General features: G+C 36.7%; 1 protein-coding gene across 8 annotated transcripts in view; it reads right to left on the minus strand.

Annotated features, from left to right (window-relative positions):
• Positions 1 to 26959, minus strand: part of ZNF569 (zinc finger protein 569) — a 59939-nt gene that overhangs the window by 24898 nt on the left and 8082 nt on the right. For 4 of the 8 annotated variants that reach the window (XM_019015867.4, XM_055369222.2, XM_019015866.4 and 1 more), the window contains 2 exons: positions 18817 to 19056; positions 8881 to 8938 (listed from right to left, as the gene is read on the minus strand). In XM_019015867.4, coding sequence (XP_018871412.3) covers positions 8881 to 8938; positions 18817 to 18845 — 87 coding nt within the window. In that variant the 5' untranslated portion in view covers positions 18846 to 19056. Of the gene's footprint in view, positions 1 to 8880; positions 8939 to 18816; positions 19057 to 23424; positions 23444 to 26959 lie in introns of those variants that run through there. The other 4 variants (XM_063701855.1, XM_055369224.2, XM_004060634.5 and 1 more) reach the window with 2 other exon arrangements.

Genomic DNA, 26959 nt, shown 5'->3' on the forward strand with positions numbered 1-26959 from the left:
ATCACTCTCAAGGATAGACCATGTTAGGCCATAAACCAGTCTTAAAACATTCAAAAAATTAAAATTATATAAGATATCTTCTCTAACCACAATGGAATAAAACTAGAAATCAATAAGGAGGAATTTTGGAAACTATACAAACACACAGAAATAAAACAACATGCTCCTGAATGATCACTGGGTCAATAAGAAATTAAGAAGAAAATTTAAAAGTTTCTTGAAATAAATGATAATGGAAACACAACACATCAAAGCCCATGGGATACGGCAAAAGCAGTACTAAAAGGAAAGTTTATAGCTATAAGCACCTACATCAAACAAGAAGAAAAACTTCAAATAAAAAATTTAATGATGCATCTTAAAAGAACTAGAAAAGAGCAAACCAAATTCAAAATTATTAGAAGAAAATAAATAATAAAGATCAGAGCAGAAATAAATGAAATGAAGAAAATGATACAAAAGACTAACAAAATAAAAAAATCAGTTTTTTTAAAAAATGAAATCAGCAAACTTTTAGCTAGACTAAGAAAAAAAAGAGAAGACCCAAATAAGTAAAATCAGAGATGAAAAAAGAGACATTATAACCAATAATGGAGAAATTCAAAGGATCATTAGAAGCTACTGTGAGCAACTATATGCCAATAAATTAGAAAACCTAGAAGAAACAGATAAATTCCTAGAAAATACAACCTGCCAAGATTGAACCATTAAGAAATCCAAAACCTCAACAGACTAATAGCAGGTAATGAGATTGAAGCTGTAATAAGAAGTCTCTGAGCAAAGAAAACCTCAGAACCCAATGGCTTCACTGCTGAATTTTACTGAACAACTAAAGAAGAACTAATACCAATCCTAATTAAACTATTCCAAATAATAGAGGAAGAGGGAATACTTCCAAACTCATTCCAGGAGGGCAGTATTACCCTGATACGAAAACCAGACCAAGACACATCAAAAAAAAAAAAAAAAAAAAAGCTACAGGCCAATATCCTTGCTGAACATTGATGCAAAAATCCTCAACAAAATACTAGCAAACTGACTTCAGCAACACATTAAAAAGACAATACATCATGACCAAGTGGGATTTATCTTAGAAATGCAAGGACGGTTAAACATGCGCAAATCAATCAATGTGATATATCAGATCAAGAGAATGAAGGACAAAAACCATATGATCATTTCAACTGGTGCTGAAAAAGCATTTGATAAAATTCAACATCCCTTCCATGATAAAAACTCTCAAAAACTGAGTACAGAAGGAACATACCTCAATACAATAAAAGCCATATATGACAGACTCACAGCTAGTATAATACTGAATGGGGAAAAACAGAAAGCCTTTCCTCTAAGATCTGGAATATGACAAGGGTGCCCACTTTCACCACTGTTATTCAACATAGTACTGGAAATCCTAGCAAGAGAAATCAGATAAGAGAAAGAAGTAAAGGGCATCCAAATTAAAAAAGAAGAAGTCAAATTATCCTTGTTTGCAGGTGATATGATCTTCTGTTTGAAAAAACCTGAAGACTCCAGCAAAAAAAGTACCAGAACTGATAAACAAATTCAGTAAAGTTGCAGGATACAAAATCAACATAGAAAAATCATTAGCATTTCTATATGCCAACAGCAAACAATCTGACAAAAGAAATCAAGAAATTAATATTTTCAGTAGCTAAAAATAAAATCCCTAAGAGTTAACCAAAGAATTGAAAGATCTCTACAATGAAAATTATAAAGCACTGATGAAAAAAATTGAAGAGGACACACACACAAAAAATGGAAAGATAGTCCATGCTCATGGGTTGGAAGAATCAATATTGTTAAAATGTTCATACTACCTAAAGCAATCTACAGATTCAATGCAATTGTTATCAAAATACCAATGACATTCTTCACAGAAACAGGAAAAAATGCTAAAATTTATACGCAACCACAAAAGACCCAGAATAGGCAAAGCCATCCTGAGCAAACAGAAAAAACTGGAGGAGCCTGACTTCAAATTATACTATAAAACTACAGTAACCAAAATAGCATAGTACTGACATAAAAGTAGACACATAGGCCAGGAAGGGTGGCTTGTGCCTGTAATCCCAGCACTTTGGGAGGCTGAGGTGGGAGAACTGCTTGAGCCTCGGAGTTTGAGTCCTGGGCAACATAGTGAGACCTTGTCTCTACAAAAAAATAAAAAAATTAGGCATGGTGGTGTGCACCTGTGGTACTCGGGAAGCTGAGGCAAGAGGATTACCTAAGCCCAGGAGGTCAAGGCTACAGCAAGCCATGTTCACACCTCTGCACTCCAGCCTGAGCAAGACAGCAAGATCCCATCACAAACAGCGACAACAAAGAATAACAACAAGCAGACACAAAGACCAATGGAACAGAATAGAGAACCCAGAAACAAATCCATACATCTCCAGCGAACTCATTTTCAACAGCGGTGCTGAGAAATATATTGGGGAAAGAACAGTGTCTTCAATAACTGGATATCCATATGCAGAAGAATGAAACTAGACCCCTATCTCTTGCCATACACAAAAATCAAATCAAAATGGATTAAAGACTTAAATCTAAGACCTCAAACTATGAAACGACTAAAAGAAAACAAAGGAAATTCTCTAGGATAATGGACTGGGCAAAGGTTCCTTGAGTAATATCCCATAAGCACAGGTAGCCAAAGCAAAAATGGACAAATGGGATCATATCAAGTTAAAAAGCTTCTGTACAGCAAGGGAAACAATCAACAAAGTGAAGAGGCAACCCACAAAATGGGAGAAAATATATGTAAACTATCCATCAGACAGGGTTATATAACTAATTATATAACTAGTTATATAACTAGAATATATAAGGAGCTCAAATAACTATATGAAAAAAATCTAATAACTTGATTTAAAAAGGGGGAAAAGATCTGAAGACATTTCTCAAAGGACATACAAATGGCAAAGAGGTATATGAAAAGGTGTTCAACATCACTGATCATCGGATAAATGCAAATCAAAACTACAGTGAGATATCATCTCACCCCAATTAAAATGGTTTTTTTTGTTTGTTTGTGATGGAGTTTCGCTCTTGTTGCCCAGGCTGGAGCGCAGTGGTGCGATCTTGGCTCACTGAAACCTCCGCCTCCCGGGTTCAAGCAATTCTCCTGCCTCAGCCTCCTGAGTAGCTGGGATTTGAGGTGTGCACCACCATGCCTGGCTCATTTTCATATTCTTAGTAGAGACGGGGTTTCGCCATGTTGACCAGGCTGGTCTTGAACTCCTGACTTCAGATGATCCACCCGCCTTGGCCTCCCAAAGTGGTGGGATTACAGGCATGAGTCACCATGCCCGGCCTTAGAATGGCTTTCATCCAAAAGACAGGTAATAACAAATACTGGCCAGGATGTGGAGAAAAGGGAACCCTCATACACTGTTGGTGGGAATGTAAATTAGTACAACCAGATGGAAAACAGTTTGGAAGTTCATCAAAAAAGTAAAATAGAACTATCATATAATCCAGCAATCCCACTGCTAAGTATATACCCAAAAGAAAGGAAATCAGTGTATTAAAGAGATATCTGTACTCCCTTATTTATTGCTTCCTTGTTTATTCACAATAGCCAAGATTTGGAATCAAGCTAAGTGCCCATCAGGAAATGCATGGATAAAGAAAATGTGATACATACACACCTTGGAGTACTATTCAGCCATAAGAAAGAAGAGTCTGTCATTTGCAACAACATGGATGCAACTGGAGATCATTATGTTAAGTGAAATAAGCCAGACACAGAACGACAAAGCTCACATGTTCTCACTTATTTATGAGAGCTAAAAATTAAAACAACGGAACTCATGGAAATAGAGCACAGAATGATGGTTACCAGCAGCTAGGAAGGATAGTGGGTGGGGGAAATGGGGATGGTTAATGGGTACAAATATAGTTAGAATGAATAAGATCTAATATTTGATAGTGCAACAGGACAACTATAGTCAACAATAATTTATTTGTACATTTAAAAATAACCAAAAGAGTAAATTGGATTGTTTGTAACACAAAGGATAAATGCTTGGATAGATACCCTATTTAACCTGATGTGATTATTACTCATTGTATGCCTGTATCAAAATATCTCATGTACCTCATAAATGTTTACCTCATACATGTATACACCTACTATGTATCCACAAAAAGTAAAAATTAAAAAAAACTATCAACGAAGAATCCTATATTTAGGAAACTTATCTTTCAAAAATGAAGGTGATTATGTTAGGTGAAAGAAGCCAGACACAAAAGGTCACATATTTTATTATTGTATATATATGAAATATTCAGAATAGATAATATACCCAGAATAGGTAAATCCACAGAGACAGAATGCAGAATGGTGTTTGCCAGGGGCTAGAAGTGAGAGAGGGATAGGGGAACAGATGCTTAATGGGTATGGGGTTTTATTTTGAGGTGATAAAAATGTTACAGAACCAGATAGAGGTGGTGGCTATACAACACTGTGAATGTACTAAAGACCACTGAATTGTAGAATGATTAATTTTAAATATGTATGTGAATTTCAGGTAAAAAAAATAAGGTGAAATAAGTAAAATCAAAGAATTCAATGCTAGCAGACTAGCCTCATAAGAAACACGGAAGGAAGTTATTCAGACTGAAAGGAAGTAACAAAAAAACAATTAAAATCCACAGAAAAAATGAAGAGCTCCAATAAAGCACTAAGCAGAATGCAGAGCACACAATGATAAGTATATATCAGCTGAACTAATTTCATTTTCTTAGGTACTCTGCCCTACATTTCTGGAGAAGTGAACCTTTTATTTGTAGATGAAGACTTAATATGGCAACAAAAGAACAAATAAATGTGATATTCTTCCTCTATGGGCTAATTTTCTTCTTTATCAATGTGCTTTATCACCAAGAATATCTTGAGACCTTCCATGGCCTTATTTTATACTACCTTGGCCCCTACTCAGCACTCACTGGCTCCAAACACGTTTAACCAGTATACTAGTTTTGAAGTACATTTTAATCTATGTTTCCTTATGCCTCATACATTTTCTCCACTTAACTTTATTGAAAAAGGAAAGACAGAGGAGAAGATGAACGGGGAAAATTCTCTCCTTCCTCTTACAGGCCTGGAATAGAGTAAACAAAGGCCTTGAAGGTAGGGAGGTAATATGTGCCTAGAACTCCCCACACTCTAAGGCATGAGTGTGAAATGCAAGAGAGGCAGTGAGTTAAGTGGGAAGAGTGTCATGTCAAACTGAGAGAATAACTTCTAAGTAGCTTTCAGTTCCCATGTAGCACAGACCCTGAGTAGGATGAAGTAGGGTCATTTCAGAAGGCAAGGTGAGACTGGGCATAGTGGCTCATGCCTGTAATCCCAACACTTTGGGAGGCCGAGAGGCAGGAGGATTGCCTGAGACCAGGAGTTCGAGATCAGCCTGGGCAACATAGTGGGACCTTGTCTCTACAAATTGTTTTTTTAAATTAGCCAGGCATGGGGGCACGTGCCTGTACTCCCAGCTACTTGGGTAGCTGAAGGCAGGAGGATTGCTTGAGCCCAGCAGGCAGAGGTTGCAGCGAGCTGAGATTGTGCCACTGCACTCCAGCCTGGGTGACAGAGTAAGACCCTGTTTCCAAAAAAAAAAAGAAGGCAAGATGCTCCTACATGCATGCTGTGGGGTTTAGGGGACCCAGGAAGCATCTAGAGAATGACAGAGATTCAGAGAGATCTACAGAGATAGCAAGAACCAAAGGAGGCCAGTGATAAAGAGAGGTCCTTGGACCATCATTGAGCTGTGAAATACACCATAAATTCGTCAGCCACTGAATGTCCTGAAAAAGGAGCTAGCTAAATCATCCAGCACATACCCAAGCTATGAAGATCCTCCCTGTTATCTCAAACACCACTTTAACAGAGAACAGGGATACAAAGTAGAATCTGAATGACTAAATAATTGTCAAGAGAACAATTTGCTGATTGAACTAAGTTTTGAATCAGACTGCATTAAAATTAGTTTTTTCATTTTATCAATCAGAACTCACGGGATAGCAGAGCAAGTTTAGAAACACTCTGGGCCTCTTGGAGCTTAGATTCTACTTTGGGGACACGGAAATGAAAACATAAGCAAGTGAATAAGTGAGATAAAATGTGATATTGATAAGTTAAGAAAATGCGATAAAGGTAATGGGTTATGGAATGAATCAGAAACTACTTTGAATTTAGTAATCAAAGACAACCTTGAGGAAGATGACATTTCAGCAGAAACCTGAATGATGAGAAAGAACCAGTCATATAAATATCTAGGGTAGGAACATTTAAAAGCATGTTCAGAGTTCTTGGGGCAAGACAAACTTGGTCTGCTCAAAGGGGGGAAAGGTTAGTGAGGGTGAAACACAGTGAATGAGGGAGAATGTAGCACAAGATAATGGTGAAGACATGGGCAGAAGGCATACCAAGAGGGGCTTTGTAAGGGACGTTATTCCACATGTAAAGGAAAGACACTAGATGGTATTAAGCAGAGAAGTCATAATAAAACCTTAGGTTTAAATTATCACTTTGGTTGTTCTATGGAGAATGGACTATAGATGGTCAGGAGTGGATACAGGGAGATTAGTAGGCAGTTGCCAGAGTAGTTCCAGGTAAGAAATGAAGTGACATGGATTATAAGATCCACGGAAATGTTGATCAGAGAATATAATAATGTTCAGCAATGAGATTAACTGAACTACAACTAGATGCACCAATTTAACATGGATGAATCTCACAAACATAATATTAAACAAAAGCCAGACACAGAATACACAGATTATATAAAGTTAAAAGACAGGAAGAAACAATTTATGGTGATAAAAGTTGAACACTCCTGGGGTGGGGGTGATGACTAGGAAGTATAGAAAAGGTATCCTAGAGTGCTAGGGTAATTCTGTATTTCTTCACTGAGTGTGTGCGCTGTGTTACACAGGTGTGTTCATTTTGAAAATTAACTGAGTGTGCCTGAGGAAGAAACTAGAGATATACAGAAGCTGGTAGATAAAAATACATGGTCAGCTGGGCGCGGAGGCTCACGCCTGTAATCCCAGCCTTTGCGAGGCGGGCAGATAACCTGAGGTCAGGAGTTGGAGACCAGCCTGGCCAACATGGTGAAACCCCGTCTCTACTAAAAACACAAAATTAGCCGGGCATGGTGGTGCACGCCTGTAATCCCACCTACTCGGGAGGCTGAGGCAGGAGAATTGCTTGAACCTGGGAGGCAGAGGTTGTAGTAAGCCAAGATCGCATCACTGCACTCCACCCTGGGCAACAAAGTGAGACTCCAAACAACAAAAAACAGACAAAAAAAACCACGGTCAAAGAAAGGTATATCTCAGAAGAGCAAAGCTTTGAGCTGAGGTTAAAAGTAAAATATGTTCAGTATCTGAGAGTGTAGGATAAATCTGAAAGAAAACCACAAGTATTCACAGAATATCAAGTGTACTAGGTGATCTTCTAGGTGCTGGAGATACAGCAGTAAACAAAGTAAAACACACTCTCTGCTTACACTCTAGTGGTTAAAATTTTAAGAATTTACCAGAAATGATTACAGTGTGGCTCAATCAGCAGCAAATGCCCATTGAAAAAGATAATTACATAGGGTCATTTGAAAGACACACATCCCATCTCTTTCTTAAGATAGTCTAGTTTTCTCTCTTTAAATTTACGGGCTGGGAGCAGTGGCTCACACCTATAATTCCAGCACTTTGGGAGGCCAAGGCAGGTGGATCACTTGAGGTCAAGAGCTTGAGACCAGCCTGGCCAACATGGTGAAATCCCATCTGTACTAAAAATACAAAAAAAAAAAAAATTAGCCAGGCGTGCTGGTGGGTGCCTATAATCCCAGCTACAATGGAGGCTGAGGCAAGAGAATCACTTGAACCCGGGAGGCAGAGGTTGCAGTGAGCTGAGATCGTGCCATCGCACTCCAGTTTGGGCAACAGAGCAAGATTCCATCTCAAAAAATAAATAAATAAGTAAATAAATAAATAAATTTATGTATGACATGCATAGAGTAATGTGGTAAAATGGACTAGTCTTAAGCATAAAATCTGATAAATCTGTATACATTTATAGACATGGGTACCTACCAGTAAGTCAAAATACAGAACATTTTCACCCCTCCAGATTTCTTCATGCTGTTTCACAGTAAATACCCTCTCAGAGGTAACCAGTATTCTGACTTCTATCACAATACATTAGTTTTGCCCATTTTCAACTTTATATGAATGGAACCCTATGATATATACTTTTTTGTTTCTGGCTTCTTTCATTCTATGTTTGTGTAATCTATCCATGTTGGTTGTTGCGTGTAACAGTCATCTGTTCTTTTTTATTGTTAAGTAGTATTTCACCGTGTGAAATACTATAATTTATTCCTTTTCCTGTTAATTTTCATTTGCATTGTTTCTAATGCTGGGCTATTTTGATAGTTACACTTTGTTTTATCCTTGATCAAAAGAGAACATCAAAAGAGCTAGGTTTATCAACAACAAGAAGTAACACTACAATGTTTTCATTGACCTAGGTATCAGTGAAAAGCTTATTTCTGTTAGAAAATGTTGATTTTTTATTGTTACATACAATGAAAATTATGTAACAAATTTTTGCTCTGGTTTTCTTTACCTGTAAAAAGGAAATTTAAATTTGAAGCCCAGCTTTAATCTCTCTGAATGAATTTCATAAAATACCCACATTTTAACTCTTCCCTAGTTTTAATCGTTCAACTCTATTTCCCCTGAAAATATGTTTTATGTATACAGACCTTTATAATTTACTGTGTGAATTACTGCAATCCCCTTAAATTGCACTGGAGAGTAAGGCAAGAAACAAATACACTATTTAATATTTACCTGGGACTCAGTCATTTCCTCTTCTTTCTGGGAAGGGATGGGGCCTGCAGAAGTAGAGCTGGGGAAGAGAATAAAAGTCATTAAAATAGGCCTGTCTTTAGTTTCAGAAACATGCACACACAGGGTGGATTAAAGGTCACCCTGTAGTGGAATGATAATTAAATCTATCAGAAATGCCAAGAATATTCACACCACAAAGGTTCTTAATAGGTGTGAGGATGATTGGAATAATCATGCAGAGCTTGGGCACAGGGTGGATAGAAACAGGGGTGCGTATGTGGGAGCTCTGTATCAGAGAATACATGTAGCATCATGAAAGCATATATGCAGGAAAATTATGAAACTGACAAAACACCTAAAGTATTTTAAAGTATTGAGACATTTAAGACAGTCATAATTAGCAATTAAAAAAGAAGTAGCAATTTAAAAGAATTTAAAAGGTGATATAATTATATCTTGAGGAACAAATAAAAAGTTTTTATGTGTGAGTAATGTGTATCGGAGGTACTGATGGTAAGAGAGTTAAATCTGTACTTTTCCCTAGCCAGAGCAATCAGACAAGAGAAAGAAATAAAAGGCATCCAAATTGGTAAAGAGGAAGTCACACTGTTGCTGCTGCTGATGACATGATTGTATACCTGGAAAACCCTAAAGATTCATCCCAAAAGCTCCTAGAACTGGCAATTGAATTCAGCAGTTTCAGGACACAAAATTAATGTACACAAATCAGTAGCCCTGCTATATGCCAACAGCAACCAAGCTGAGAATCAAATCAAGAACTCAGCCCCTTTTACAATAGCTGCCAAAAAAAATAAAATACTTAGGAATGTACTTGACCAAGGAGGTAAAAGATCTCTATAAGGAAAACTACAAAACACTGCTGAAAGAAATCACAGATGACACAAACAAATGGAAACACATCCCGTGCTCATGGATGGGTATAATCAATATTGTGAAAATGACCATACTGCCAAAAGCAATCTACAAATTTGATGCAATTCCCATCAAGGTACCACCATCATTCTACACAGAACTAGAAAAAAAAACAATCCTAAAATTCATACGGAACCAAAAAAAGAGCCCACATAGACAAAGCAAGACTAAGCAAAAAGAACAAATCTGGAGGCATTACATTATCTGACTTCAAACTATATTATAAGACCACAGTCACCAAAACAGCATGGTACTGGTATAAAAACAGGCATATAGACCAATGGAACAGAATAGAAAACCTAGAAATAAAGCCAAATGCTTACAGTCAACATATCTTTGACAAAACAAACAAAAACATAAAGTGGGGAAAGGAAACCCTATTTAACAAATGGTGCTGGGATAATTGGCAAGCCGTATGTAGAAGAATGAAACTGGGGCTGGGTGTGGTGGCTCACCCCTGTAATCCCATTACTTTGGGAGGCCAAGGTGGGCGGATCACGAGGTCAGGAGATTGAGACCATCCTGGCTAACACAGTGAAACCCCGTCTCTACTAAAAATACAAAAAAATTATCCGGGTGTGGTGGCAGGTGCCTGTAGTCCCAGCTACTTGGGAGGCTGAGGCAGGAGAATGGCGTGAACCTGAGAGGCGGAGGTTGCAGTGAACCAAGATCACGCCACTGCACTCCAGCCTGGGCAACAGAGCGAGACTCCATCTCAAAAAAAAAAAAAAGAAGAATGAAACTGGATCCTTATCTCTCACCTTATACAAAAATCAACTCAAGATGGATCAAAGACTTAAATCTAAGACCTGAAATCATAAAAATTCTAAAAGATAACATTCGAAAAACCCTTGTAGACATTGGCTTAGGCAAAAACTTCATGACCAAGAACCGAAAAGCAAACACAACAAAAACAAAGATAAACAGATGGGACTTGATTGAACTAAAAAGCTTCTGCACAGCAAAATAATCAGCAAACAACCCACAGAATGGGAGAAAATCTTCACAATCTATACATCCAAAAAAGGACTAATACTCAGAATCTACAAGGAACTCAAACAAATCAGCAAGAAAAAAACAATCCCATCAAAAAGTGGGCTAGGACATGAATAGACAATTCTCGAAAGAAGATATACAAATGGCCAACGAACATATGAAAAAATACTCAACATCACTAATTATCAGGGAAACGCAAACCATAACCACCATATGATACTTCACTCCTGCAAGAATAGCCATAATCAAAAAATAATAAACGTTGGCATGGATGTGGTGAAAAGGGAACACTTTTATACTGTTGGTAGGAATGTAAACTAGTACAACCACTATGGAAAACAATGTGAAGATTCCTTAAAGAACTAAAAGTATATCTACCATTTGATCCAGCAATCCCACTCCTGGGTATTTAACCAGAGGAAAAGAAGTCATTATAGGAAAAAGATACTTGCACATGCATGTTTATAGCAGCACAATTCGCAATTGCAAAAACATGGAACCAGCCTATATATAAAAAGGAACAAAATAAAGGCATAAAAACAGAGTGAATTTTACTGTATACAAATAGAATTCAACCAGGATGTGAATTCTGGGAGGTGGAATCTAAAACACAATGTAGAATATGACACATTAATTTAACTGTACTACAGAAGAGGTTTATTGTAGATTCTTTGGCATTTTCTACTTAATTACGTTGTCTGCAAATAGAAACAGTTATATTCCTTCCTTTTCAATCTTTATGTCTTTTATGTACTTTTCCCTTATTGCACTGGCTAGGAATTCCAGTACAATAGTGACTATTATAATAGTAGTAAGAGAGGACATCCTTGCATTGTTCCCAGTCTTAGAGATAAAGCATTCAGTATCTCACCATTAACTGTAATGTAGCTCTAGGTTTTTTGAAGATGCCCTTTAGTAAAGGTTGTTCCCTTCAATTCCTAGTTTGCTGAGGAGTTGCTTTGTTTTTTGTTGTTAACATGAATGAATGTTGGCTTTTGTCAAGTGCTTTTCTGCATCTACTGAGATAACAGTCATATGTTTATTCTCTTATTACAGTCAACTATAGTAATTGATTTTCAAACGATGAACTGGAAATTCATCTCATATTCCCAAGATGAACCCTATTGTGATATACTTTTTTCATATTGCTAGATTCAATTCACCCATATGCTGTTGAGGACTTTTGTTTCTAACTCCATGAGGAATACTAGTCTGTAGTTTTCTTGTAATATCTTTGGCTTTGGTATCTGGGCAAAGCTGGCCTCATAAAATGAGATGAAAAGTCTTCCTCCTCTTCTATATTCTGGAAAAGTTTGTATAGAATCATTAGAATTTCTTCCGTAGATGTTTAGTACTTCACCTGGGAAATTATCTGGGTGTGGAGTTTCCATTTTGGAAGGTTTTTAATCACAAATTCAATTTCATTAATAGATATATAACTATTCAGGTTATTTCTTATTGTCTGAATTTTGGTAGTTTATGTCTTTCAAAAAATTTACTCATTCATCCAAGTTGTCAAATTCACAGGTATGGAGTTGTTTGCAGTATTCTTTGATTATCCTTTTCAAATCTGTGGGGGTGAGTGTGACACCCTATCTTTCATTCCTGATATTATCAGCAATTTCTTTTTTTCAACTTTTATTGATCTTTTCAAAGAACAAGCCTTTAGTTCACTGATTTTTCTCCATTATTTTTGGTTTCAAATTGTACTGAATTATGCCGTAATCTTTTTTTTTTTTTTTTTTTTTTTTTTTTTGGGACGGAGTCTGGCCCTGTCGCCCAAGCTGGAGTGCAGTGTTGCGATCTCAGCTCACCGCAAGCTCCGCCTCCCGGGTTCACGCCTTTTTCCTGCCTCAGCCTCGCGAGTAGCTGGGACTACAGGCGCCCGCGACCACGCCCGGCTGATTTTTTGTATTTTTAGTAGAGACGGGGTTTCACCGTGTTAGCCAGGATGGTCTCGATCTCCTGACCTCGTGATCCACCCACCTCGGCCTCCCAAAGAGCCACCGCATCCGGCCTATGCTGTAATCTTTAATATCCGTTTCCTTTTGTTTGCTTTGAGTTTAGTTTGCTTTTTTCCCCTCTAGTTTGTTAAGGCAGAAGTGTAGTAATGATTTTTCTAATTATTTATATCATTTAATGCAACAAACTTCCCTGTATGCACTAATTTAGCTGCTTCCCACATATTTTGGTGTGCTGTATTTCCATTTTCTTTAAAATTATTTTTTAATTTCCTATAATGTTTCTTGACTCATGGACTATTTAGAAGTGTGTTTCATTTTGAAATATTTGGAGATTTTCCAGATACCTTTCTGTTCTTTACTTCTAGTTTTATTCTGCTATGTTCTGAGAACAGACTTTGAATGACTTTTATGTCTTTAAAATTCTTGACATTTCTATTATGGCCCCAAATATGATCTATGTAGGTGAATGCCCATGTGCACTTGAGGAAGACATGTATTCTGCTGTTGTTTAGAATGTTCTATAAATGTCACTCACATTTGAACACCGAAAAAATTGACATTAAATACATGAATGTTGGTTGATAATGCCGTTTTGGAGTCTTCTGTAACCCTTCTGATATCCTTTCACGCTCTATTGATTCCTGAAAGAGAACTTTTAAGTCCCCAACTATAATTATGCGTGTGTCTATTTCTCCTTTCAGTTCTATCAGTTTTTGCCTCGTATATCTTGAAGCTCTGTTGTTAGCTGCATACACATTTATGATTGTTGTCTCTTCTTACTAACCCCTTGAGCATTATGTTTCTTCATCCCTGATTAAATCCCTTGTTCTAAACTTTGTCTAATATTAAAGTTGCTTCCTCTTTTTTTTTTTGATTAGTATTTTGTGGCTTTTTAAAATATCATTTGCTTTTAATATACTTATTTATCTTTATATTTAAAATGGGTATCTTAGGCTACTCCACCTTGTAGTCTGGTAGTTAAAATGGGTTTCTTGTAAAACAGCATTTAGATGAATCTTGCTCTTTTATTCAATGTGATAAGCTCTATCTGTAACTGGTGCATTCAGAATGATATTAAAATTGATTACTGATACAGCTGGATTAAGATGTACCATCTTCTTAGCTGTTTTCTATTTGCTCCTTTGTTCTTTTTCGCTCTCCTTCCCTCACTTTTCTCCTTTGGTTTCGTTTAATTGCACACTTTTTATTATTCTGTTTTATCTCCCACTTAGTCATTGTGGATGACATTTTAATGTACTGTTGGACATGGTTTTCTAGTATTTTGTTGGGGATTTTTGCATCTGTGCTCACCAGGAATACTGCCCTGCAGTTTTCTTGTGTCTCTGTCTTGCTTTAGTATCAGGTTAATGCTGGCCTCATGAGTCTGGAACTGGTCCCTCCTCTTCAATATTCTGAAAGATTTTGAGAAGGATTTCCATTAATTCATCTTTAAATGTTTGGTAGAATTCACCAGTGGAGCTGTATGGTCCAGAGCTCTTCCATTAGGAGGTTTTTGATTCCTGATTCAGTTTCCACACTAGTTATAGGTCTGTTCAGACATTTTATAATATTTCTTCATGATCTAATCTTGGTAGTTTGTATGTTTCTAGGAATTTAATTTTTTATTCTAGGTTATCCAGTTTGTTGATGTATAATTGTTCACAGTTTTTTCTTAAGATCCTTTTTACTTCTGTGGCATCAGTTGTATTGTCTCTTCTTTCAATTCTGATGTTATTTATTTGACTCTTCTCTATTTTTTTCATAGTTTAGCTAATGGTTTGTCAGTTTATCTTTTCCAAATACCAACTGTTAGTTTCTGTCACTTTTCTATTTAATTTATTTATGCTCTCGTTTCCTTTATTTCCTTTCTTCTGCTAACTTTGGGCTTAGTTTGCTCTTCTGATTCTAGTTCCTTGAGATGTAAAGTTAGTTGCTTATTTGAGATCTTTCTTCTTTTATCAGTTAAGAGCTTATCCATATGAATTTACCTCTCAGTTCTGCTTTTGCTGCAACTTATAAGTTTTGGTATGTTGTGTTTTTGTTTGCCTCAAGGTATTTTCTAATTTCATTTTTTATTTCTCCTTTGACCCAATGGTTATTCAAGATTATGTTCATTTCAATATACTTGTGGATTTCTTGGTTTTCCTTGTTATATTGATTTCTAGTTTCATTCTACTGTGGTCAGAAAATATATTTGGTATGATTTAGATATTTTAAAATTTTTTAACATTTGTTTTGTGATCTAATATATGATGCATTATGGAGAAATGTCCATGTGTACTGGAGAAGAATATGTATTCTACAGCCGTTGGGTATAAAGTTCTGTAGATGGCCAGGCACGGTGGCTCATGCCTGTAATCCCAGCACTTTGGGAGGCTGAGGCAGGCAGATCACCTGAGGTCATGAGTTCGAGACCAGCCTGGATAACATGTTGAAACCCTGTCTCTGCTAAAAATACAAAAATTAGCTGGGCATGGTGATGGACACCTGTAATCTCAGCTACTCGGGAGGCTGAGGCAGGAGAATCACTTGAACCCGGGAGGCGGAGGTTGCAGTGAGCCGAGATTGTGCCACTGCACTCCAGCCTGGGTGACAGAGCAAGACCCCATCTAAAAAAAAAAAAAAAAAGTTCTGTATATGTCTATCAGATCCATTAGGTCTACAGTGTTATTCAAGTCAAATGTTTCCTTATTGATTTGTCAGGAAGTTCTGTCCATTATTAATGGACAGAAAGTGGGGTATTAAAGTCTCCTATTATATTGTATTGCTGTATATTTCTCCCTTCAATTTTGCCAGTGTTTCTTTTACATATTAGATGTCCTGGTGTTGGGTGCATATATATTTATAATCATTCTATCTTCCCAGTGGATTGACCCTATTATCATTATAAAATGTCCTTCCTTGTCTCTTGTGACAGTTTTTTACTTAAATCCTATTTTATCTGACATATGTATAGCTACCCCGCTGTCTTTTGGTTACCATTTGCATGGATCATCTTTTTCCATCCCGCACCTTCAGCCTATGTGTGCCGTTAAGATCTGAAGTGAGCTTTTTGTAGACAGCATATAGTTGGGTCTTGTTTATATATCCATTCAGCCACTCTGTTTCTTGATTGGGGAGTTTAATGTGCATTTCCTGTAATTATTGCTAGGGAAGAATTTACTATTGCTATTTTGTTAGTTGCTTTATGTTAGTCTTCTTCCTTCATCTCTTCTCTCTTGCAGTCTCCCTTTGTGTTTTGTTAGTTTTTTGTATTGATATGCTTTGACTTCTTTCTCTTTTGTGTAGCCTCTATGGTTAATTTCTGGCATATGTAGTTAGTTTGGGGCTTACATAAAATATAGATGTAACAGTCTATTTTGAGCTGGTAACAAACTTAAGTTCAATCACATACAAAAACTCTTCATTTTAAATTCTCCTGCCCACATTTTGTTATAACTGTCACAATTCACATCTATTCACAGTGTATCTTTTAGCATATTTCATATCTATTTTTAATACTTTTGTCTTTTAACTTTCATAGTAGAATTAAAAGTTATTTACCCACCACCATTATGGTAATGCAGTATTCTGTATTTACATATATATTTACCTCTATCAATGAGTTTCATACTTTTCTATACTGTCTTTTTGCTGTTTGGTGTTTTTTCATTTCTATTTGAAAACTCCCTTTAGCATTTTTTATAAGGCAGGTCTAGTGGTGATGCTTTGGTTTGGGAAAGTCTTTCTCTCATCATCATTTTTAAAGGATAGTTTTGCCAAGTATAGTATTCTGGGTTGGCAGGGATTTTTTTGTTATTGTTGTTTGTTTTGTCTGTTTGATCTTTCAGCTCTTTGAATATATCATTCTACTCTGTTCTCGCCTGCAAAGTTTCTGCTGAAAAAAATCCCTTAATAGTCCTATAGATGTTCCCTTGTATGTGACAAGTTGCTTTTCTCTTGCAGCTTTCAAAATTCTGTGTTTGACTTTTGACAATTTGCTATAATGCATCTTGGTATGGGTTTGTTTCATTTTATTTTGTGTCCTTTGTGCTTCCTGAATCTGGATGTTCGTTTCCTTCCCCAGCTTTGGGGAGTTTTCAGCCATTACTTTTAAAATAAGCTTTCTGGTCCTTTTTCTCTATTTTCTCCTGAGATTCCCATAATGCATATATTAGTCTGCTTGATGGTATTCTATAACCCACTTAAGCCTTCTTCGCTCTTTTTCATTATTTTTTATTATCACTCCCCTGACTGAATTATTTCTAATGGCTTGTCTTCCAGTTTGCTAATCCTTTCTTCTGCTTTATTTAGTCTGATGTTGAATCCTTCTAGTGAATTTTTCAGCCAATTCTCTGGAGAGCCCACAAAGAAAAGATGGAGTACTGGTTGCACAAACCAACCCCTTCTCTCCCCTGGATGAGTTAGGGCATCTCTTCCTGACTGTCTGGTACTGTACCAGGGGCAATATCTCCAGCAACAGGGTATCCTGAATCTCCCTACTAGCTTCACTAGTCTTGTTTCATGTTCTCTCAGGATGCAACAGCCTTTACAATTAGTTTCTGATTTCTCACAAACAGAATTTGTCTGTGAATTGTTGCTGAATTAGTATTTTGGGAAGGTGAGGAAGGGTCCAAGTCTTCCTACACCACCATCTTGCTGATGTCACCCCCCACTCCTTCATTTTGAAGGGGTATTTTTGCTTGGTGTGAAATCCTGGATTGACAGTTTTTCTGCACTTTAAAAATGATTCTCCCTTGTCTTCTTGCTTGCATGGTCTCTGATAATAGATCTGCTATATGTAATTCTTATTCTTGTTCCTCAATAGACAATTTTTTTCTTGTTATCTTCAAGATTTTCCTTTTATTTTTAGTTTCCAGCAGTTTAAATATAATATGTTTACATGTGTTTTAAAATTTTGTTTTGGTATTTATCTCTGAGCTTCTTGGACCTATGGTTTCGTGTCACTAACTTGGAAAATTCTCAGCCATCATTTATTTAAATACTTTTCTTCCATCTCTGCTCCAATTACCCATCAGGTCCATTTCATATAAGTCATAGTTATCTTAAATTCCTGTTGGGTTGTTGCAATACCTATGTCATAACTAAGTCAGTTATGATTATTGCTTTGTCTCTTTGAAGTATGTTTTTTCTTTTTCTTCTTGCCTTTTTATATGCCTCATAATCTTCATTGAAGGCTGTACATCTTGGATAGTACAGTAGATATGAAGGTTAAGAAGTTTTTACGCTTAAACATGAGTATGTCTTTTCTCCTGCTAGGTTTTTAACGTGGGGGGTTATGCTGATCTATTCAATAGCTGGACAGGGTTTGAGGTTTGTCATTGCTGTGGTTACACTGAGTATACCACAGGCTTCAATAATATCCTCTAATAATATCTGTGTTTAAGGTAAGGGTTGATTTCCCATGGTTGTTTTCTCAATGCATGTTTCTCCCTTAGTTTTGGGTGTTCCATTTGTGCTGCTCCCCAGAGAGAATCTCTCTTGCAGGCTTCCTAGCTGTACTCTACTATTGCTTCTATTTGATTCTTGTTATCTTGGTGGGGATTGAGTAGATGGAGGGATAGCATTCTCTTATGATCTCACTAAGCCTCAGTCTTAGGCAGACACCATATCCCTAAGTCTTGGGAATGTGGCCTTCACAAGTGCTCTTGCCACTCTGCCAGCTGTAGTGCTAGTCCTAGAGCATATTCCTCCCCTACTCCCAGAGATACTACTTTTTTTCAGGTCCCTTTCCTAAACTGCAATAGCTTTCTACAAGTCTCCTAAGGCAACTGTTTTTGCTGCTCTTCATTATGCAGTGATAGGGAAGATGGGTTTGGGCTGCTGTTGCCCTCCCCCAGCTAACACCACAAGGAAAGGCTTCTCAGGATTCACCCCCATCTTCCCTATGAGTGCCTGTTGGGATTCCTAGAGGAAAAGCCTACAAGAGATTGCAACCCCCACCTCCCTAATTTTGCAAGTCCCCCAGTGGTTTCACACTTTCATTAGCTGACATTCACACTTTAAAAATTTGTTTAAAAACTTGATAGCTGTATTTTCTTACTGGCTTATATGGTGTCTGGCAGAGTCCATCCCAGGTAAGTAAAGCTTGAGTCCTGTTTCTCTCAGCTGGCATCTTTCTTTCCCCAGATTTAAGATTACTTGGTTGCCCTGTGACCTCAGTTCTCTGAAGGGTCCTAGAAAAATTATTTTGTAGTTTGTCCATTTCCTTGTTGTACGGTAGAAGTTTGTAGTTTCCTTGTTGTAATGATTGAAGCAAAGCTCTTTCCAGCTGTTTACATCCCTAAGGAGAAACCCAAAGTCCCCTCATTACAATAAACTTTTGAGAAGTCCTTCAGTTTATTTTGTCATGGGGCTCAAAAATACCTTGCAAATAAAGTTAGGATTAGGATAACAGTTTAAAGTCAAGTAAATTAGCTAGGATGGAGTGGGAGTGGGAAAGCATTACAAGCAAAGCAGTAGCAATTGGTAAGGCCTCAGAAAAGACAGAATTCAGTATACTGGAGGAACTCAACTTTAAGCTAATTGAGGAAATACTTTAGAAATATATTCACAAACTAAATGTTATATTCATAACAAATGTTATTTTTCTTTCCACTGCAAAGAACTTACTTCCAGGCAAATCAATTTGTTTAGTTTCTGGACTATCATGCATGATTCCCTCCTGAAATGAGCTCTGATACAGTTAAAATGCTTACAGCAACTGACATATCTACATAATAATATATATTTTTTAACACTCCACTTGCTTGAATCCACGTTTTGCCAAAAACCTAAAAGTCACTGAAAGCTCTACACCTGGCAGCATCTCTCAAGGCAGAAATTCTCTAGTTAGTGTGAACTAACTCACAGACTGGGGATATGGCTCTGTGGTGGACAACAGTATTTTCTCCCCCACCCCCAACTCTTTCCTAGTCTTCTCTCCACTATTTCCATGTGTCCCCGGATTCCAGGTCCTACCATACCACTTTGCAACACATGTTTAAATCACAAGGGAAAAGGGCCAATGACACATGAAAGAAGGATATAAGGGCTGGACATTAGCACCCACTGATGGCTGGAAGAACAGCATTAAACTCTGTGGGTACCGCTCTATCTGGGATCTAAAGTTGCCAAAGCCAGTTGCAACTACAGGAATCAAAAATTTAATTTCTCAAAAGCTTCTTTACTTTGTTTTCTCTTTAATTTGGTTGGCATGTTTGAAAACATTTTTATTCTACTCTCATACTCAAATAATAATTTGGCTAACTGTAGGCTTCTCAGAAAAACAGTTTTTCCTTAGAAATTTAAAGCAATGTGACTTCACTTTGTGGCTCCAGTGACTTCTAGTGTTGCTGTACACTGACATTCTACTTCTAGATCATTCCAACTTTTTTTTTCCTCTGTAGAAAGTTTTTGGCCTTTCTTCTCTCTTATTGGTTTCCGATAGTTGGTGTGGGTTTTTCTCATTAATCGCACTGAGCTTTTGGTCAGTATATATCATGGACATACGGTCATTTCAATCCGTATATTTATTGTTCTCTTCTAGGAAATTTTCTTGCACGTTTTTGTTGTCATTTTCTCTACTTTCTCTTACGTATAATTCCTAAGAATAGGATGATCTATCCCTTAAACTGATCATCTAAGTGTCTTATATTTTATCTCTTAACATTTCTACTTCTCTCTTAGGGCCCGTATGTTTGAGAAGGAAGCTCCCACTCACGTTAGTTAAACATTAAGTCACAGAGCTCTCCATTAAGAAAACTTTTTCTTTAGACAGGGAGTTGAAGCTTCATAAAACAGTTTAACTGCCTCCTACTTTCCTTCCCTCTAGTTCACTCTAAACATACTTGTATGTATACATTCTAGAAATTTTCTTCCAAAATTTATTACTTTTAAAAACTCAAGGCCAGGCACAGTGGCTCACACCTGTAATCCCAGCACTTTGGGAGGCTGAGGTGGGCGGATCACAAGGTCAGGAGTTCGAGATTGGCCTCGCCAACATAGTGAAACCTCACCTCTCCTAAAAATACAAAAAATTAGCTGGGCATGGTGGCGGGCGCCTGTAATCCTAGCTACTCAGGAGGCTGAGGCAGGAGAATCGCTTGAATTCAGGAGGCGGAGGATGCAGTGAGTCTAGATCGCGCCACTGCACTCCAGCCTGGGCAACAGAGGGAGACACCATCTCAAAAAAAAAAAACGAAAAACAAAAACCACAAAACTCGAACTACAAAAATGTTGGAAGATCAGTACAAAGAATACTTCTAAAACCCTTAATCTATATTCAGCAATTGCCACATTTTTCTACCTCTCTTTCCTTCTCTAAAAACATATACACAAACTTCACGTTAACTCTTTCAGAATGTACCTCCAAAAACTAAGAAGTCTCCTACATAAACACAATGCCATTATCACACCAAAGATATTAAACATTCGTACAATAAAATATATTATCTCTATTTATACTTCCCTAGTTGTCGCAACAATATCCTTTAAAACCAATTTTAAAATAAATTGAGGATTTAATCGAGAATTCTATACTTATAAAATGCATCTTAAGTAACACTCCCCTGTTTAAACTTCTTTTTTTCCCCTTGCCCAAAATTTACTGGCTTATGGTAACAGAGAAACTGAGGTATGTGGAAATATGAAAGAAAAAGAGAGTGATGGAATGTGGAATTGGTATATAATGTTTAAGAATAAACAAAATAACCATGGAATACTATGCAACCATAAAAAGGATAAGTTCATGTCCTTTGTAGGGACATGGATGAAGCTGGAAACCATCATTCTGAGCAAACTATCACAAGGACAGAAAACCAAACACCACATGTTCTCACTCATGGATGGAAACTGAACAATGAGAACACTTGGACACAGGATGGGGAACATCACACACTGGGGCCTGTAATGGGGTTGGGGGAGGGGGGAGGGATAGCATTAGGAGATATACCTAATGTAAATGACGAGTTAATGGGTGCAGCACACGAACATGGGACATGTATACATATGTAACAAACCTGCATGTTGTGCACATGTACCCTAGAACTTAAAGTATTAAAAAAAAGAATAAACAAAATAAAACTGGAAAATCTTAGATATTTTTATATTCTCTTTTTTTGGAGACAGAGTCTCGCTCTGTTGCCCAAGCTGGAGGAGCACATGGCTCGCTGCAGGCTTCATCTCCGAGATTCAAGTGATTCTCCCATCTCAGCCTCCCAAGTAGCTGGGACCACAGGCATGCACAACCATGCCTGGTTAATTTTGATATTTTTGGTAAAGATGGGGTTTTGCCATGTTGCCCAGGCTGGTCTTGAACACTTGGGCTCAAGTGATCTGCCCACCTTGGCCTCTCAAAGTGCTAGGATTATAGGCATGAGCCACCATGCCCAGCCTGATATTTTTATATTATTTATGGAGTCCTTTTTAAAAACTGTATTTTATTTTAGATTCAAGGGGTACATGTGCTTGTTTGTTACATGAGTATTACCTTAAATTACTTCAATGACAACTTTTATAATTTTGTTTCTGAATACCTCATTAGCTTCATCTTTCACTCCTTGAAAGTAAACTCCAGCCATACATAATTACATACCTTTCTTAAAATATACAAAGCATTGCTCCTTAACAGTTACTGTATATTACGTTTCCATGCCTAAAAACTATCTCTTGATTGCTGATCATCAGTTCCTTCTTGCCTTTGACCAATACCTTCTTGTTCTTAAAGAGATCAGATTAAGAACAACTTTATCATTTGATTGGGATATCCGTCTATGTAGATCTATTTGTACTTCTGTATCTCATGAGCTTAACCATCTTGTGGCATTTATCACTCTGCTAGTGCACCCACTGATTTATCTAAGTAGGACTGTGAACCACTTATGGCAGGGACTGGTCATATGGTTTGATGTTTCATGGCCCAGCACAACCTATGTAAGAAAAGATGTGCAGTAAGTTTGTGCAATGAATTTAAAATAACTATGATTAATATTTTAAGTGCTCTATGAGAAAGTTAGAAAAAGAGATGGGTACTGTAAGCAGGGAAATGCGAACTATAAGAATCAAAAGAAATGCTAGAAATCAAAAACATATTAATAAAAACAAAGAATGCCTTCAATGGACTCATCAACAAACTCAACACAGTAGAGGAAACAATCAGTGAACCTGAAAATAGAAACGTCAAAAGAAACTTCCCAAACTAAAATGCACAGAGGAAAAAGAATGAAAAACAACAGAGAACATCCAAACCATGGGAGAACATCCAAACCATGGGACAATATCAAAACATGTATCTATTAAACAGACATCTATTTTCCCAATTAGAAAACCAAAAGGAGAAAAAAGAGAACACAGATGAAATATTGTAAGTAATAATGTCCATGAATGTTTCAAATTAATGACACATACCAAACCATAGATTGAGGAAGTGCAAAGAACACTAAGCAAGATAAATACCAAAAAAAACCACACGTGTATATCATATTGAAACTGAAAAAACAACAACAACAAAAAAAAACAAAGAAAAGATAGTCAAGGAACCCAGAGAAAAGTAACACCTTACCTATAAAACAACATTGATAAAAATTACAGCAGACTTCTTGTCAGAAACTATATAAACAAGAAGAAAGTGGTGTGAAATATCTAAAGCATTAAATGAAAAAGAGCCACCAACCTAGAATTCTCTCTATCCAGGGAAATTATCCTTCAAAGTTGAAGGAGAAATGAAGACTTTCATTTCTAACAAAAACTAAGGGAATTCATCACCAGCAGACCTACCCTGTAAGAAATGTTAAAAAGTTATTTAGGCAGAAGAAAAGCAATATAGGTCAGAAACATGGATTTACATAAAGAAAGGAAGAGCACCAGAGACAAAATCATGAAGGTAAGATAAAATCTTTTGGTTCTTTTATTAGTAATTGATCTAAAAGATAAATGTTTGTTAAAGGCTACAATGATAACAATGTATTAGGTGATTATAGCACACGGATAAGTGAAATGAATGACAGGGACATCACAAGTGACATAACAATGGAGAAGAAGGGGGAACTGGGAATACTGTTGTAAAGTTCCTGCACTACATATGAAGCAGTATAGCATTTTTCAAAAGTGAATTTAGATTAGTTAAAAATACACATTGAAAACTCTAGGGTGACACTAAAATTTTTTAAAAGAAGTATAAATGATAAAGTAAACAGGAGATAAAATGAAATAATATAAAATGCTCAATGAAAACCGTAGTAATCAGACAAAGGAGGGGAGAAGAGAAGAAACAAAACAAAGAAATAAAAAAATTTTCTATTTGCATACGAAGCAAATGGAAAACAGCTAGGAAGATGGTAGTGAGCTAGGAAGATGGTAGTGTTTTTTTGTTTGTTTGTTTGTTTTTGAGACAGAGTTTCACTGGAGACTCCAGCCCAGGCTGGAGTGCAGTGGAACGATCTTGGCTCACTGCAATCTCTGTCTCCTGGGTTCAAGCAATTCTCCTGCCTCAGCCTCAACTGGGATTACAGGCATGCACCACTACGCCTGGCTAATTTTTGTATTTTTAGTAGAGACAGGGTTTCACCATGTTGGCCAGGTTGGTCCTAAACTCCTGACCTCAGGTGATTCGCCTGCCTTGGCCTCCCAAAGTGCTGGGATTACAGGCATGAGCCACCACGCCTGGCCAATGGTAGATGTTAATCCAACTACAAAAATAATCACACCAAGTGTAAATGGTCCAAACACAGCAATTAGAAGACAGATTGTCAGAGTGCATTTAAAAAAAAAAAAACAACTATATATGTCTATAAGAAACCCACTTTAACATTCAAGTTACAAGTAAAGAGATGAAGCTAGGCGTGGTAGCATGCACCTGTAGTCCAAGCTATTTGCCGGGGCTGAGGCAGGAAGTTTGCTTGAACATAGGAGTTCAAAGCTGCAGTGTGCCATGACTGCATCTGTGAATAGTCACTGCACTCTAGCCTGGGCAACATAGTGATACCCTGTCTCAAAAAAAAAAAGTCAAGGGATGAGACTGGTGGCCTATCCTTCCCTAGAAATGAAAAAAACAAACAAAAGGCAAAACCTGTCTGAACCAGATTTTCAGAAATTCTGGGAGATAGTCAAAGGTTGCACCCAAGCAAACACTTAACCAGGAGAAAGGTGTGTTAAACATGGTGGCAGGTCTATGTGGCATTTTAACTAACTTATTCACAATTTACAAAAGTGACAAAAACTCCAAGACAATAGGAATAATTCAAACAAAAGCTGTATAAGAGCATAGTCAAGAAAATGTATTAAGGTTCACAAAAGTAGTCTTAAATAAATACTATACTTAAAGACAGAAAAAATCAGCATGGTAAAGATGCCTAGTTTCCCAATATTATCTATAAAATTAATATAATTTAAATCATAATTACCAAAAAGTTTTTCACTCAGCTTATCAAGCCAATCCTCAAATTTATTTACAATGAAAAAGCTGGACAAGTAAAACAAAAAAAATACAGATAGTAAACTAGCATTTTATGCATATTTGCTTACATTAAAAAGTAGAAGGAAAACCAAAAAACTTAACAATTTAAAAACGGTTACTAATAGGTGGTAGAGACACAAATAGAATAAAAACAAGACTTCTCTTTATTTTCTATATTTGTTTTGTATACACTTTAATATACTTTGTTTTGTATATTTGACTTTCCAACCATGTAAATGTTTTATATAATTATAGAAAAAATTAAATTGGATCAAACGTTAAAAAAAAGCTATACCTAAAAACCAAAAGCAAAATGAAACAAATGAACCTAATCATATATCAAGTTTTCAGCCTAACCCATGGAAATTATAGTTACATTAAAGCTCAATAATTGAACTGTGCTTCTCTAGAGGGATATATTCTAGCAGCAAATAGATCTATAAAGAAATGTTAAAATTATTTCCTGTAGTAATATTGTAAGGACTAATAATGTTGCTCTGAAATTGCCTTATTTATATATACATATGTAGATATACAGATGGATCATTGAGCAAATAAAAGATACAAAAATAAAAACCAAAGTTAAAACTCTAACTTTATAATTTAAAATTTTTAACATTGGAAACAGCAGTATGAACTCATGATGCTCATTTTGTTAAGAACATATTTCCTGTTACAATAGGAATGAACCTTGAAAACATGCTAAGTGAAAGAAGCCAGTCGAAAAAGGTCACATAATATATTATTTCATTTATATGAAATATGTAGTATAGGCAAATTTACAGAGACAGAAAGATCAGTAGTTGATAGGTTGGGCAGGAGCTAGGGGAATGTGGGATTGACTGTTAATGAGTACCATGTTTTCTTTAGTGATGAAAATGCTCTAAAATTCCACTGTGGTGGTAGTTTCATAACCCCATGAGAAAAATATATATATATGTATATATATACATATAATACATGTTATACGTATCTATATTATATATATATATATATAATTATTGTTATTATTATTATTTTTTGAGACAGAGTCACTCTGTCGCCTAGGCTGGAGTGCAGTGATGCGATCTTGGCTCACTATAACCTCTACCTCCTGGGTTCAATTGATTCTCTTGCCTCAGCCTCCTGAGTAGCTGGGATTACAGGTGCGCACCACCATGCCAGGCTAATTTTTGTATTTTTGGTAGAGATGGGGTTTCACCATGTTGGTCAGGCTAGTCTCGAATTCCTGACCTTGTGACCCTCCTGCCTTGGCCTCCCAAAGTGTTGGGATTACAGCGTGAGCCACTGCACCTGGCCGAATACATATTTTTAAAAATATTAAACTGTATACTTTAAAAGGGTAAAATATATTGTCATGAATTATATCTTAATCAAGTTGTTAAAATATATACATATATATCCTAGCTCTGTCCACACACACAGAAACCCTCTAGCAACAATAAACATTCCAACAGCAATAAGCACTATAACTGTGGTCTCAAAATACCATTTCCTACTTAAAGCAATCAGGGCACCACACAGAAAAGATTGATTTCACGCCTAGGGCAGAAAATGTTCAAAATCATCTGGGGATGTCCTAACATATCAGAAACGTAGGACACCATCAAACACTACTGGGGATGTGTTAAAAGGACTCAGAAGCTATCTTGAAACAGTAGCCAAAGATGAGAAAATTTGACCTTCAAAAAGAAAGTAAGTGCAGTGATTTAAAACACATCAAATATGCTAAAAATGATGAATATATAATGGT

The sequence above is a fragment of the Gorilla gorilla genome, chromosome 20, assembly GCF_029281585.2.
Source record: "Gorilla gorilla gorilla isolate KB3781 chromosome 20, NHGRI_mGorGor1-v2.1_pri, whole genome shotgun sequence".
Taxonomy (NCBI): Eukaryota; Metazoa; Chordata; class Mammalia; order Primates; family Hominidae; genus Gorilla; species Gorilla gorilla.